This window comes from Odocoileus virginianus, chromosome 24 (assembly GCF_023699985.2).
Source record: "Odocoileus virginianus isolate 20LAN1187 ecotype Illinois chromosome 24, Ovbor_1.2, whole genome shotgun sequence".
In the NCBI taxonomy this organism is placed as follows: domain Eukaryota; kingdom Metazoa; phylum Chordata; class Mammalia; order Artiodactyla; family Cervidae; genus Odocoileus; species Odocoileus virginianus.
In genome coordinates, this window is record NC_069697.1 from 39,996,843 (window position 1) to 40,011,915 (window position 15,073).

Here is a 15,073-nt window from a genome sequence, read left to right on the forward strand (position 1 = left end):
CAATCTTGAGTGGCTCTCTGTGTTAGATAATTCAGGGCCAAGAATATATGCACTGAAAAGAAGTGTTTCTCAGTAATTATATAGGATGTGAAGCCTGAGATCTTACAACTCACGTTAGGGGAAAACTACAGCAGCTTAATTACTGTTGTAATGCATTCAATGTTTGGATACAATATTACACACTTTATGATTAATCTGCAACTAATTTAGATATGCAGTTGTGCTACACAGAATAAAATGCAGAAGTATAAATATAAATGATGAATAATAAGTCATAATGGACTATGAGGATCTGGAATCCTCTAAAGGACAATAGGCCATTTGACTTTCTAGTTTCTACTGGAAGTCATTTGGGGGTGTTTGGAGCATTAAAAACACTCTATTATTTCTAATAATAGCAAGAAAAAAAATCACAGTTAAAAAGGGAGAGGAATTCCAACCTCTTTCAGCATGTCATCTTACCATGTCTCCCTAGTAAAGGAGAGGCAATGTTCCTGTTTACTCACTTTTCATTTAACAAGTGCTGATAGTGTATCTACTGTGTGCTGCATGTTTTCCAGGTGAAGAAGATGGTGGATGGAAATATAAGCAACTCACCCTAAGAGTAATGGACTGAAGCTCATTAAAGAAAGTGAGGATTTCCCTGGTGGTCTAAGGGGTAAGACTCCACACTCCCAAAGCAAGGGGCCCAGGTTTCATCCCTAGTCAGGAAACTAGATCCCACATGCTGCAATTAAGAGTTCACATGCTGTAACTAAAGATCCTGCATGCTGCAACTAAGACCCAGTGCAACCAAATAAACATATATATTTTTAAATGAGAATTTCTAACTTCTTACTTACTCATTCAAAATAACATCTTCCCAGGGACCATTGTTAAAGACTCTTGTCTTCGTACACTTTCCACTTTACAACAAGGTTTTCCATAAATACCTCAAGTAGTGTCCACAGTAACTCCTAGCGTAGGTAGGACTATCATAGATTCAGTGTTGCAACTGGGGAAGTGAAATAAACTATCCAAGATGACACCAATGGTCAGTTATTGAGCCAGGACCAGGACAAACGTTCCTGACTCTGAGTCTAGCTCTTTTCCCAGTTATTCTGTATTTAAACAGGAAGTCAGACTAGTGTAGCTAAAAATGGTTTTAGAATTCAACTCTGGCAAAGACATGCCATCAAGAGTCTTTCTCAAATGTGATCTCATCTATATTTGTATGGGGCCATGAAAAATTACCTGCCACCCAGTATCTATTTCTTAGGGCCTTCCCTGGTAACTCAGCTGGTAAAGAATCCACCTGCAATGCAGGAGACCACAGTTTGATTCCTGGAAGATCCCCTGGAGAAGGGATAGGCTACCCACTCCAGTATTCTTGGGCTTCCCTTGTGACTGAGACAGTAAAGAATTTGCCTGCAATGCAGGAGACCTGGGTTCGATCCCTTGGTTGGGAAGATCCCCTGGAGGAGGGCATGGCAACCCACTCCAGTGGGAGTGGAGAATCCCCATGGACAGAGGGACCTGGCAGGCTACAGTCCATGGGTTGCAAAGCATTGGACTTGACTGAGCAACTAAGAACAGCGCACGTGAAAAAATGGAAGGAGAGATTGTGGTCATTGGCATCCATCCCTTCCTCCAATAACATCTCTTAATAATTGTCAAAGACTTTCTCCATTCACAGAATCCAGCCATGAAAAGATGAAACCGTATATGGAACACTGTTGATAAACTGGAGGCCCCTGGAGTTGTGCTTCTGCAAGCTTTAAACAACCACATCAAAAATGCCCTAGAGTTTAAATCCTTGGATGCTTCTTAAGAGCTCAACCGGCTGCTTAGAATCAGACACAAAAATCAATGACATATGTCCTTGAAGAAATGAAAACCAAAACACTTTTAGCTTTGCCAAGTGAAGTTTTTCCTGAAGTGTTCCTTGGAGTGAGGTTGATATTTAGCATTCTCAAGTGAGCTGTTAAGCCCTGATGCAATATAAATAGATATAACTTAGTGGCTGGTGACAGGGGATTTTACTCACGTCTGTCCCTCTGCCCTCTGTCTAGTCTGTATTATGGCCAAACGGCCTGTAATAAATCCTATCAGCTCACAGGACCTGGTAAGTGTAAGTATCTCTTACCAGAGCCATTAATGTGCTAGTACCTTTGAGGTAGGTCATCATCTGTGTTGGTGGTCTTTTGCAAACTTTGAAGAGTTGTGAAGAAAGGAAAAAAATCTCCGAAGAGTAAGTGATGCAATTTTCTGAACTGAATTGTCTCACTGTTGAATTCATATTACTGAACCGAGCTGGGGTCCATTCACCTGACATAAGCAAATCCAAGCTGACACCAGCTGTGGTGAAAGAAAGTACATTTATTGCAAAACCAAGCAAGGAGAATGGATGGTTCATGCTCAGAGATCTAAGCTCAGCAGTGGCTTTTAGGGAAGTGTTTTAAAGACAGTGCGAGGGGTAGGGTTGCAGGTGCCTGATTATCTTGTGCACAGTTCTTTGGTTGGCTGATGATGAGGCAACAGAGCGATGTTTCAGGGATCTCATGTTTGATAATGAGGTAATAGGGTGATGTTTCAAGAATCTCAACCATCAAGCTTCTGGTTCCAACCAGTTTGGGGTCTACATGCTGATTGATGGTCAGCATGTCATTAACTTCTTCCATATGATAGGGATTTTATTATCTGCAAAACAGTTCAAGAATATGACTCAGGATATTAACAATAGCCCTTGAGGAGAAACTGAAGATCCTTGACTTGTTTTATGGTCAACTATTATTTTTGTCTCGCTTGCCAGTTTTCCTTTGTTTCTGCATTTTCTCAGTTCTCTAATTAAATTTGCTTTTTGGAACTCCGAGAAGGCCTAGGAGACTAAAACTCTTCTACAAACAAGAGGGACATGGGGAGTGGCCCTTCCCTTGAAAGTTTCCCTCAGGGTCCTGTTTTATGCTGAAGTCCAGTCCCTAATATGATGATGTTTGGAGATCTGATTTGGGGTGGTAGTTAGGTATAGACCAGTCATGAAGATACAGCCCCCATGATGGGATTAGCACCCTTATTTAAAAAAAGACACCAAAGAACTTGATTCCTCTCTCTCTCCCTCCCTCCACGTTCATGTACTAAGGAAAGAGCACGTGAGGACAGAGCAAGAAGGAGGCTGTCTCAGCTGAAGGATACAGCTCTGACCAGACACTGAGCCTGCTAATCTTAGACTACCCAGCCTCCAGCACTGAGAAATAAATTCCTGTTGTTTAAGCCACCCAGTTTTAAATTTTGTATGATAGCCCACGCTGAATAAGATATGTGTATAGTGGAAGTGGATTAAATTTAACACCAGAAAACCTGGCTCATCTCTTATCCTTACTTAACCTCTTTGTGCCTTAGTCTCCTTATCTGTAGAATGGGGAACTATGAATAACTCTCCTCACCCCCCACATCACAAAGTTCTTTTTTAAAACCTTTTTATTTTGTATTGGAGTTTAGCTGATTAACAATGTTGTGATCGTTTCAGGCGGACAGCCAAGGGACTCAGCCGTCCATGCACATGTATCCATTCTCCCCACCTCCCTGGGCTTCCCTGGTGGCTCAGTGGTAAAGAATCTGCCTGCAATGCAGGAGACCCAGGTTTGATCCCTGGGTGGGGAAGATTCCCTGGAGAAGGAAGTGGCACCCCACTCCAGTACTCTTGCCTGGAAAATCCCATGGACAGAGGAGACTGGTGGGCTATAGTCCATGGGGTCATAAGAGTAGGACATGACTTAGGGACTAAACCACCAAATTCCCCTCCCACCCAGGCTGCCACATAACAAAGAGCAGCTTTCCCTATGCTACACGGTAGTACCTTGTTGGTTATCTATTTTAAATATAGCAGTGTGCACAAGTCCATCCCAAACTCCCTAACTATCCCTTCCCCTCATCCTTCTCCCCTGGCAACTATAAGTTTGTTCTCTAAGTCTGCCAACATCAGAAGGTTCTTGTGAGAATCAAGTGAGGGAAGATTTGTAAACTGCCAACAGAATTGCTTTTTTGATCTTCTCTTGAGGATCTTTAGTTTCATGACTCAAATAATGTGTTGTTGAGAATCTGCCATTGAAGTTGAAATGGCAAAATTGTGTAGGAAAAATAAAAATGGAAAAAGAGGTTAAGAGCGCTACAAAATATTTTTATTTTTAAAATGCTGGAGGTCTGAACCCATGCGTGCTAATTGTTTTAAGTGAGTGAATTTTTATGGTTTGGTTGTTCAAAAAAAACATCTGAGCTAGTTTGAATTCCTGTATTAGAACACAAGAAAAATCACTGTAATTCTATTTGCTATGTTATGTGTTATTTTATATTTTATAATATTTATATTTTATAGTATTCGTTAAGGTCTTTGAAAGCTAACCCACCAAGCTGTTCTGTCCATGGAATTTTCCAGGCAAGAACACTGGATTGGGTAGCCATTCCCTTCTCCAGTGGATTTTCCTGATCCAGGGATCAAACCCAGGTCTCCCTCATGGCAAGCAGATTCTTTACCATCTAAGCCAACAGGGAAGCCCTCTGAACTGAACTCATGTGATCACAAATGGCACCTGTGGTACATGTGATACCTTAGCCTGCTGTTATGGACAGCATTTCTTACTTTTTTTAAATATTTTTTTTAATTTTAGAACAAATTCAGATTTATTAAAAAAAAATAATGAAGCTAGTACATAGAGTTCCAATAAACCCCACACCTAGTTTCCCCTATTATTAATATCTTAACATTAGTATGGTATATCTGTCACAGAAAATGGACCAGTATTGACACATTATTAATAACTAAGGCTATACTTTATTCAGATTTCCTTAGTTTGCATCTAATCTCCTTTTTCGGTTCCAGGGTCCCCTGTAGAATATCACATTACATTTAGTTACACCTTGTTTTATGTCTTGAGAATTCCTGGCAGTCCAGTGGTTAGTACTTGGCACTTTCACCACTACGGGCCCAGGTTCGATCTCTGGTTGGGGAACTAAGATCCTGTGGCACAGCCAAAGTTAAAAAAGAACAGTATTGGGTCAGGTATTTCATAGAATGTCCCTCAGATGGGATTTATCTGGTGTTCTGCTCATGAGTAGGGCTTCCCAGGTGATGCTAGTGGTAAAGAACCCACCTGCCAACGCAGGAGATGTGAGAGGCACGTGTTCAATCCCTGGGTGGGAAAGATCCCCTGGAAGAGGACATGGCAACCCACTCCAGTATTCTTGTCTGGAGACTCCCATGCACAGAGGAACCTGGCAGTCCCCAGGGTCGTAAAGAGTTGGACACGATTGGAGCAACTTAGCACGCACACACACACTGCTCATGATTAGCCTGGAGTTATAGGCTTTTGAGAGGAATACTCTTCTAGACATTCTAATCACATGAATTTGGGAATACTCTAGTAGAGAGTCAGATAACTCTCTGACATAAGGAAAAATCTTTTGTCCTGAAGCACCATGGTCTGTCATGGACTTCTAACACCTAGAGAAATAGGAAGTGTTATCCATACAAAAAGAAACTTACAGCAAGATCTGTTCTAGACCTAACTAATCCCAAGAAGCCATAGATTGCCACAGGTCTGTTCACTATCTTAAATCCTTTTGTTCTGAAGTCTTTCAACACATCTCCTGTAGTAAGTTTTCTGTGGGGAAAAGATTTTCAGTTTATTCTGGAATTTAATGGGAAAGAAGTATTCATTCATTTTAGAAGAATTGTTACTCAACTAGATATCTGAAACCTCTATAGTATCCTGAACATAAATGAGTGAATAAGAATATGGGAATTAGGTACTGAGAAGAACTCTTAAGTTTGCCACTGACAAGTATGTACCCGTGTTTGCTAAGTCACTTCAGTTGTGTCTGACTCTCTGTGACCCCATGGACTGTAACTGACCAGGCTCCTCTGTCTATGGGATTCTCCAGGCAAGAATAATGGAGTGGGCTGTCATGCCCTCCTCCAGGGGATCTTCCTGGCCCAGGGATCAAACCCATGGCTCCTGAGGCTCCAGAACTGCAGGCAGATTCTTTACCACTGAGCCACTAGGGAAGCCTCATGTACCAGCAGAAGAGTCAAATTAATGGTGTTTCTACCACACCAAGCACCTGGGACATTATTTTAAAACTTCAGTATCCGGACCAATGTCAGGCTGCGACAGTCTGATAGTACAATTCAGAGAAGCAAGTTTGAATTTGAATCTAAGAAAATGTAGGAATCCTGAACTCTCAAGACTTACCTATCTTATCTAATTTCCTGCAAAGGCTGTGCTGTTAGTAAAGGGGAAACAATTTTCCAAATATAGAAAAAAATATAAATGTTATATAGTACACATGCATGTGTTCTATCTGCAGTTTGATTTTTGGAGTTGACAGAATGTTTCCGTGTATATGAGTGTTCAGTTACCCAATCCCTTTATAATCCCACTGTGATCTTTATTTGGTTCTGTATAACAAAGCAGCTTGTATTTATTTAGATTCTATCTGTGCATTATTTTATCTCATTTAATCCTATCTGTTGCAGGTACTCACTGTCTTCTATAAAATGAGGAAATTGAGGCTTAAAGAAGTTAAGTAATTTGCTCAAGAGACACAAATAAAGTCAGGATTCAGGACCAAGGCAAGGACTATTTGACTCCAAAATCTCAACTCCTACAGGGTTAAACTACCTTTGTTTCCATAAGTTATTTCAAAATGCCTTCTGTGTAAGTAAGCCACATGTCTTTTCTTAGAAGCTCTTGTAATTCCCATCCACATAGCATGTGCTTAATCATACTTGAAAATAAGGAAAAAAGGGATTTATTATTCCTACTAATTACCACTGTCAAGGTAATAAAAAAAATCCAATTGTCTCATCATAATTTGACTCATAGGCTAAAAAGGATTCTGGGACCCAAGTCCACTCTAGGCAGGTGTCTTATCCCCACATCACCAAACAATTCTCAGACACCAGCTAGGTGTCCAACAACTCAACCCAATTCTGGTACCATCTGTCAGGAGACAGCTTCAGATTCTACAGGTTGAGGGCTGGGTCCCATAGGACTCTCCCCAAGCCCCAACTTCAGATGCCAGATGCAAACCCAGATTATCATGTGTGCTTCTGACCTACCAGCGGTAGATTAGTATTTCCCCCGTACCCCCTCTTTGGGTTTGGTTAATTTCCTAGAGTAGCTCACAAAACTCAGAGAAACATTTTACTTACTAGATTATGTGTTTATTATAAAAGAATGTAACTCAGGAGCAGCCACTTGGAAGAGACACCCAGGGTAAGGTGCAGGAAAAGGGTGCCTTCTTACCAAACCCCCCTGTGTTCACCTACTCATAAGCTCTCTGAACTCCATCCTTTTGGATTTTTATGGAGGATTCATTCCATAGGCATGACTAATTAAATTATGCCACTGGTGACTGAAATCAACCTCCAGCCCCTCATTCTTCCCCAGAGATCATGGCTGAGACTGGAAGTTCAAATCCTCTAATCACGTGATTGGTTGTCCTGGTAACCAGCCCTCATCCTTTGGTGCCATGTAAACGTCACCCCATTGACAAAACCAAAGATACTTTTATCTCTCTCAGCACTTAGGGAACTCCAAAGGTTTTAGGAGCTCTGTGCCAGGAACAAGAGATAAAAATCAAACATACATTTCTTATTATAAATTACAGTATCACAGATGCCAACAGTAAGATAAGGGAAGGCCAGTCATTCAACAGCCCTGTTACCTGAAGCTAGAGTGACTTGAACCTCCATACCCTAAAATACAGTGTATTAATGAAAAATCTGGGGTATATGTAGGTCAACAGACCAGAAGATGATCCCCATTGAAAGACAGTTTGTTACAATTCCAGGGGAAGGGATATGACACTAGGAAGCCCCAGGGTTAGTAAGGAAGAGGAAGGAGAGGGAGGAACTGTGTACAAAAGCCTTTATTGTCATTTCGATGGAAGGAACAGGTGAGGCAGGGGAAACAGGCTTAGAACTGGCTAGTTTGAGTAATTTCAGCAGGCCCCGGGCAAAAGAGGCTCTCCCTAGTTGTCTGGTACATGGCCCTGGAAATCAGGGCAGGGGGATAGTAGTTCCAAATATAAGAACTTGATAAAGGAGGTGGTTGGGGGTGGAGGCTCTGGGTTGGTTGGTTGGTATTTGAAAATCACTGGTGGGCAAGTTTACTCTCTCTAGGAATAGCCTAAACTCGGGACCTAGAGTCCCATGAGGGTCAGCAAGACCCCAAGATATCAAAACATCAGAAAACAGAAAATAAAAGATACAGTTAGTACACTCTAGCTAGAGGATTTCCAGCTCTTCTAAGTTGGGAAGGGCATTCAAATCTACCCATAAGCTAAGTAGAAATATCCAAAGCTAATTCAGCTGTAAACAATGGAGATGGGTCTTAATGCTCTGTAAGAGAACCTCTTGCATGTAGCGGAAGGACAACAAAAACAAGGCAATGTTTCTCTCTTCCTGCCCTGCACATAGGCTCATCTGTCCCATTTCTCTAGATTCCATATATATGTGGCAATATACAATATTTGTTTTTCTCTATCTGACTGACTTCACTCTGTATAACAGATTTTAGGTCCATCCTCATCACTATAAAGGACCCAGTTTTGTGCCTTTTTATGGCTGAGTTATATTCTATTGTATATATGTACCACATCTTCTTTATCCATTCATCTGTGATGACCTCAAGGGGTGGGATGGGAGGGTGGGGGGGGAGCTCAAGAGGAAGGAGATGTATGTATACATACAGCTGATTCACATTGCTGTACAGCAGAAATTAATACAACATTGTAAAGCAATTATACTCCAAAATATAAAAATAAAAGAGTTTTTAACATAAAAAAAACCTAAGATACTGGTAATGACAACTGAAAGATCGAATGGAACTATCCAAGCCTAGATAGTTAGTTTAATTTAATCTGGGTTAATTTAAAGGACTTGTCACAAGCTAGTGCTTCCCAAGAGGACGTAAAAGTTTAGCACCCATCAAACATTACAAAGTAACATTACAAAGATCTTATTTTTTTTAAATCCAGTTTATTAGCAAGTTACAGTCTCTACACTAGTATATGTAGTTCAAGTGCATGCACACACATATACACATAGTAATAGCTTGGCCTAAATGTGAGCTCAGCTTCAGATACCACCCACCCCTCCCCTGACACACACCAAATCACAGATTCTCAACAGTCTGTGTTTAGTGGGTCCAAGTTGACACGGCTAAAGTGGGTCTTTTTGTTTTCCTCAAAAGCGTGGAGATATACAAAGACAAAGTAAAGTCAAACTGGCCCATTTTGACCTCACAGCTTCCTTAGGAACAGAAGCAGTATTTTCAAATCCAACAGTGCTGTTTACTCCAGGAAATGTTTTCCTCATAGTCACGGCAAAATCAAACACCACAGTATCTCAAATTCCAGCAAACACTTTATTCTCCTCACTAATGTCTCAAAACCTTTGGAAGCCAAAGCCTGGAAAAAGCCCTTTGGCAATAAACATGAATGTTTTACAAAGGGTAAAGAGAAGTCGCAAGAGGATAAAAGTTTCTGTTAACTGTATTGAAGTATTTTTCTTTGGTAGAGTCCCCGAACAAACTTGAATAAATTATACACACTGTCGATAGAAGTAAAAGAAGTAGTCTGTAAAGAATTTCCCGGCAAAATAAGGGTCCGTTGAACAGTCAGCTAAATCCTGTCAGAAGGGGAGTGGGGGGAGAGAATGATTAATGTAAGAATTAGTTGTAATTAAAATTATAGGAGAAGGAAATGGCAACCCACTCTACTATTCTTGTCTGGGAAACCCCGTGGACAGAGGAGCCAGGTGGGCTACAGTCCATGGGGTCTCAAGAGTCGAACATGACTTAGTGGTTAAACCACCACCACCACCATTTACCTATCTATTTATTTAATGGTCCATTTCTTTCTCACTGAAAAGAAAAAAAAAAGAGAGCTTACCGGTGCAGCTACCCGGAAATGGTACCCACTGTCGAAGAGTGGTGCTACAGGGAGGCTCCAAATGTGCTGATATCCCTAAATAATAAATGAAAGAGAGATCCATCACATAACTACATTTTACTCTTCGCTGGGAAAAGCCCAGGTGGAAAAGCATTCCCTTGACTGCAGTAGGAGAGCTGTTTGTGGCCATAGTTTCTGATGGTGTTGCTGGAGAAGTCTGCAGCTTCCAAAGGATGCTGAACCAAATGCTGTGACCAGGGTCAGCAAAGGGTGACCAGGGTCAGCAAAGGGGAACAACGGCATGTGACTCATGGCATCTCTGTCATGGTGAGGATCAGAGGCTGCGTCACCACTACAGATGCACTTCTGGAAGGCAGAATGCTGAGGAGCTGGAAAATGTTACCTGTGTCATCTCCTGGGAGACTTCCTGTTGACTTTGCATCCCTTTGGCCTCAATTTTACTGCGGAAACACACATTTCCAAGGGTGAACTTGCACTGGAAGACTATCAGTGGCTCTGTTGTGCTTCAAGAGACAAAGGAAAGAAACAGCGAATGGAAAAGCACTTATCAGCTCTCACAGGCTACAGCTTCAGAAGAGGAGCTTATGGGAACATAACCTGGAAATCCATTCAAAGTTCCAAATAGGCCTGTTATTACACAAAACTCACGAATGCCAGTATACTAGTTCACCTCTCATCATAACAGAAAGAAACTCAATCTCAGAAGACTACTGTTGTCGACTGAATGCTTGTGTCCCCCACCCCCCAAATTCATATGTTTAAATCCTAACCTCCAATATGATGGTGTTAGGAGGTAGAGCCTTAAGGAAGTGACAGATCTTGATGATGAAGCCCTGATGAGTGGGGTTAGTGCCCTCATGAAAAGGACCACAGAGAGCCCTCTCACCCCTTCTGCCATGTGAGGATATAGAGAGAAGATGGCTATGTGTCAACCAGGAGGTGGGCTCTCATCCTACATCAAACCTGCCAGTGCCTTGATCTTGGACTTCCCAGGCTCCAGAACTGCGAGACATGAATGTCCATGGTTTAAGCCACCCAGTCTACGGGGATCTTATTGTATAGTAGACTGGAACTGACTGAAACTAAAACTGAGATAACATAACGACAGCCTTGAAAACCTAGTCTCATGACTTCAGTCATTTCAACATTAGAGCTTCTTATCTCCATAAACTTTAAAAACAGTTTAGTCCAGGTTGGATGCATGAGACAAGTGCTCGGGGCTGGTGCACTGGGATGACCCAGGGGGATGGGATGGGGAGGGAGGTGGAGGGGTTTCAGAATGGGGAACACATGTAAATCCATGGCTGATTCATGTCAATGTATGGCAAAAACCACTACAATATTGCAAAGTAATTAGCCTCCAACTAATAAAAATAATTGGGAAAAAATAAAAAAATAAAAACAGTTTGGGGGTATATCCCTTCTCTTTTCACCGGCAGCTGAATTTACTTTCATCTGACATTTCCAGGATCTGAAATTCTGCCAGCTTCTGGTATGGATAGGTCTCGTTTGAAACAGAGACAAACAACACAGGTATGGGTGTGGGGGTGCGCCCCATTAGGAATTATCAGTCCTTAAAGTTATCAGAGTAGATCTGTCAGAAAGAATGGTTCTTCTCTAGAGGCTGGCCCAGGAATCATCATCAGGAGGAGGAGGTCCACCTATCTCTGGGAAAACCTACAATCTTGGTTGAGTATATGTGTTACTTTAAGATCACTGCTGTTAGAAAAAAAATGATTCTTAAACTAAAAAGCCTGATTTATTGTGGGAGACCCAGTTTCAATCTCTGGGTCGAGAAGATCCCCTGGAGAAGGGAATGGCTACCCACTCCAGTATTCTTTCCTGGAGAATTCCACGGACGGAAGCTACAGTACATAAGGTTGCAAAGAGTTGATCATGACTGAGTGACTAACACCCACTTTTCAGTGGTTCAAGATGACCTTCTGCCATTTCAAGGGATATACCACTTCAGCTTACTTCCTTCCATCGAAGCCAGGGACAAATGAGGAAACACTGTCCCAGGCAGCCTAGAGAGTGCTAGAGAATAGTACACTTAGTTTTTGCTCTGCCTTGTAATGTGGTGGATAGTGAGTCATGAAATTTTAGCTGCTTGAAAAAGACCATTCCAAGGCAAGCAGTTGGCTTGTGTTAATATCTCATTGTAGAAGCAAGGTTGATGAAAGAAGGAGTATGAAGTCTGAGGGAAACAGAGGAAGAGACCAGAGTGGAGTGGGAGGAAATGATGGAGGAAGAATAACAGAGCTGGGGAAGCAGAGGGGGAGAGGGGAGGGCAGAGGAAAGGGAAAGAAAGGAAGAAAGGAAAGAGGGAGAGAGGAAATGTGGAGGGGACAAAGGAGAAACTGACATCAAGAGACACAAACACCATCTTCAGGGTGAGTACCTCGCTTCATAATTTCTGTGAAAGTCTTCTGAAGTACCATGATTATGCAAAATAGCCGATAAAATAGATTCGAGTTTTGTGATTTGGAAGAAAAGGTAGTCATAATGTGAAGTGCCTGCTCTGTGCCAGGACGGAGCAATGTTATGGGTCTCACCTCACTGGGGAGGCAGGAAAGTGATGGTTGAATGGAAGGGCTGATTGGAAGCCCATCTTCACCACTTAATTACCCTGACTTTCAGGACAAACTTTTTGACCTCTCTAAACTAAGTGCTCCCATCTGAAAAATATAAACTAGAGAAAAACACCAACCACAGAGGGTTGTTGTGAGGAGTCTGTGACCCAGTAGTAAAGTGTAGAGTGTCTGGCATATAGTCTGTGCTCAGCAAATGGGAATAATTCATTTTGCTATTATTATCACTGATTCTCACAGAGGCTCTCCATGTTATGATACAATGTCAAATTCATCTTATAGATGAACAAACAGTAGTTCAGTGAGGATAAGTGGTTTTTCCAAGATTACAGAATTCATAAGTGATGGAGACAAAATCTGAACCCCAGTCTGCCCAGCTCCAAACTCTGACTCCGTTTTTTAACTCCCATGGGGGAAGTAGATGGTGTCTGCATTAGCACTGCTCCCAGGAGCTCACAGAAATGTGCAAACCCCCCCCCCCCCCCCCAATCAAGGAAACATGCTATTATTCTAGCTCCCACCCCAATTCAAAGGGACACAGCCAAGGGCAGCTAGCAGCCTGAGAACATCAAATCCAAGGTCAGGCTCACTTTGCAGTTATGAGCATACAGCCTAGAGCCTTTATATCCCTTGGAAGAAGCTTGGAAGGTCCCAGGCTTAATTTTGAAAATCCCTCCCTAAAACTGGCCCACCTCTCAACCCAACCGTCGTTCTTTAACTGAAAACTTTCCACCTCCTAAATTATTAATCGAATTGTGAGGGAAACTCAGGCTTGGTATTCAGATAATAAAAACAGAATTATAATAAAAACAGAATTATCTGTTACAGCTATGAACTTACTTGATTTCCAGAGAGAATTTGACATTGGTGGGTGTGTACTTATTAACAGGAATATGGTAATTGTAATTTCCAGACCTAATTAAGGGAAAAAATAAAATCACAAATCAAAATATGCAGGGAAGGGTTCAGTCTTTTTTCTAATTTTGTATACTACATAAACTGTGAAATAGTCTATAATATGTGATAGATACAGAAAATCAAGTTTAACATGGCACAGTTTCATATTTTTCAGAGACATACCTGTCAAATTTCAAAGTGATCTCTTTCAGATCAAACTCTATAAAATATATCACAAACAGATTCATGGTTTCTTAGAATATACAGAAGAAATGATAGTCAAATCCTCGACCAAATGCACAAAACTAAACCAATAGGAAATGACTTCAACGTCGCTTAAGGAGACAGAGATTTCAGAAAACAAATGAGGCAAAGGCCTCAAACTTAACAGTACCTCTGGAAAGAACTGGAAAAAATAACTACCAGCTTTGATACAGTAAATCACTCCCTTTTAGGCAACATCAGCAGGAAATACCAGGTACTTTCAAAAATGAAATCAAGTAAAATTATTACAGTCCTAATTATTATTGAGTAATGGAGAAAACCACAGGATAGAAATGCTTATACAGGGATTCCTCCCACCCTTGGGGAGGGATGGTTGGGAAAAAGGGGGAGCTTCTTTGATTCATATTGTAATGAAAACTCAAGCAAAATGGCACATTGTATCTAATACAAGTTCTTATGACCTTCCCATCCCTTGAATTATATACAGAAATAAAGCCAGATAAATGGGGGAAAGGGCCAGTCATTTTAAATTCTCTTTAATGAATACTAAACTGAGTTGTTAAAAATGAGAAAGCAAAAATAAAAGCAATAGATGTGAATTGGGATCAGGAGGACTTTGTCCTACCAGAGGAAACTTAAATATAAGTCGTTTCCTACTATGTTCCTCCCAATATCTATGTGCTTCTCTGAAACCCAACTACTTAGGTAGTAAGTATCCTCATCTTACAGATGGAAAACAGGTACACAAGGAGAATGAACTTCTTGTCAATTGGAATTTGAACCCAAACCATCTTACTCTTCACCATCACATCGTTCTATCAAACCAGCTAAGGTCCGTCTCTGACTTTTTCAAGCTCACTGGGCCTCAAGTTCTGTAACTTCCAAATGGGGATAAATAACACCAACCTTGTGTGATTTTGTGAGAATTCAATGAGATAATGAATGTAAAGGTCATACACAAATAACAAAGTGCCATTCAGGTTATTTTCAAAAATCAGGTCCAGGAAATACCCCAGTGGTCCAGTGGTTAGGATGCCCGACCTCTTACTACCTGGGTTCAATCCCTGGTCAGGGAACTAAGATCCTACAAGCTGTGTGGCAGAGCCAAAAATGAAAAAAATAGATTAAAAGAACTTTTTATAAAAGTCAGGACCATCAGCCTGAAGCCTAAGCTATATCAAGCTTAAAAAGAAATAAGGCTGAGAGGACTTTCCTGGTGGTCCAGTGGATAGGATCCACCTGCCAGGGCAGGGGACATGCGTTCAACTACTGGTCCGTGAAGATTCCACGTGTGATGGAGCAACTGAGCCTGTGAGCCGCAACTACTGAGCCGACATGCTGTAACTACTGAAGACTGAGCGCCTGGAGCCTGAGGTTTGGAAAATACGCAGCCTTGCCTTCAACCT

The 15,073-nt window shown here is 41.5% G+C and overlaps 1 protein-coding gene across 2 annotated transcripts in view; it reads right to left on the bottom strand.

Annotated features, from left to right (window-relative positions):
- Nucleotides 1-2,365: 2,365 nt before the first annotated feature.
- The window catches only part of MYRFL (myelin regulatory factor like), a 121,998-nt gene continuing 109,290 nt past the window's right edge, over nt 2,366-15,073 (bottom strand). Inside the window, exons 22-25 of one of the 2 annotated variants that reach the window (XM_070454606.1) lie at nt 13,386-13,460; nt 10,337-10,457; nt 9,934-10,008; nt 2,366-2,679 (exon numbers count right to left, since the gene is read on the bottom strand). In XM_070454606.1, coding sequence (XP_070310707.1) covers nt 2,647-2,679; nt 9,934-10,008; nt 10,337-10,457; nt 13,386-13,460 — 304 coding nt within the window. In that variant the 3' untranslated portion in view covers nt 2,366-2,646. Of the gene's footprint in view, nt 2,680-9,388; nt 9,671-9,933; nt 10,009-10,336; nt 10,458-13,385; nt 13,461-15,073 lie in introns of those variants that run through there. The other variant, XM_070454605.1, reaches the window with a different exon arrangement.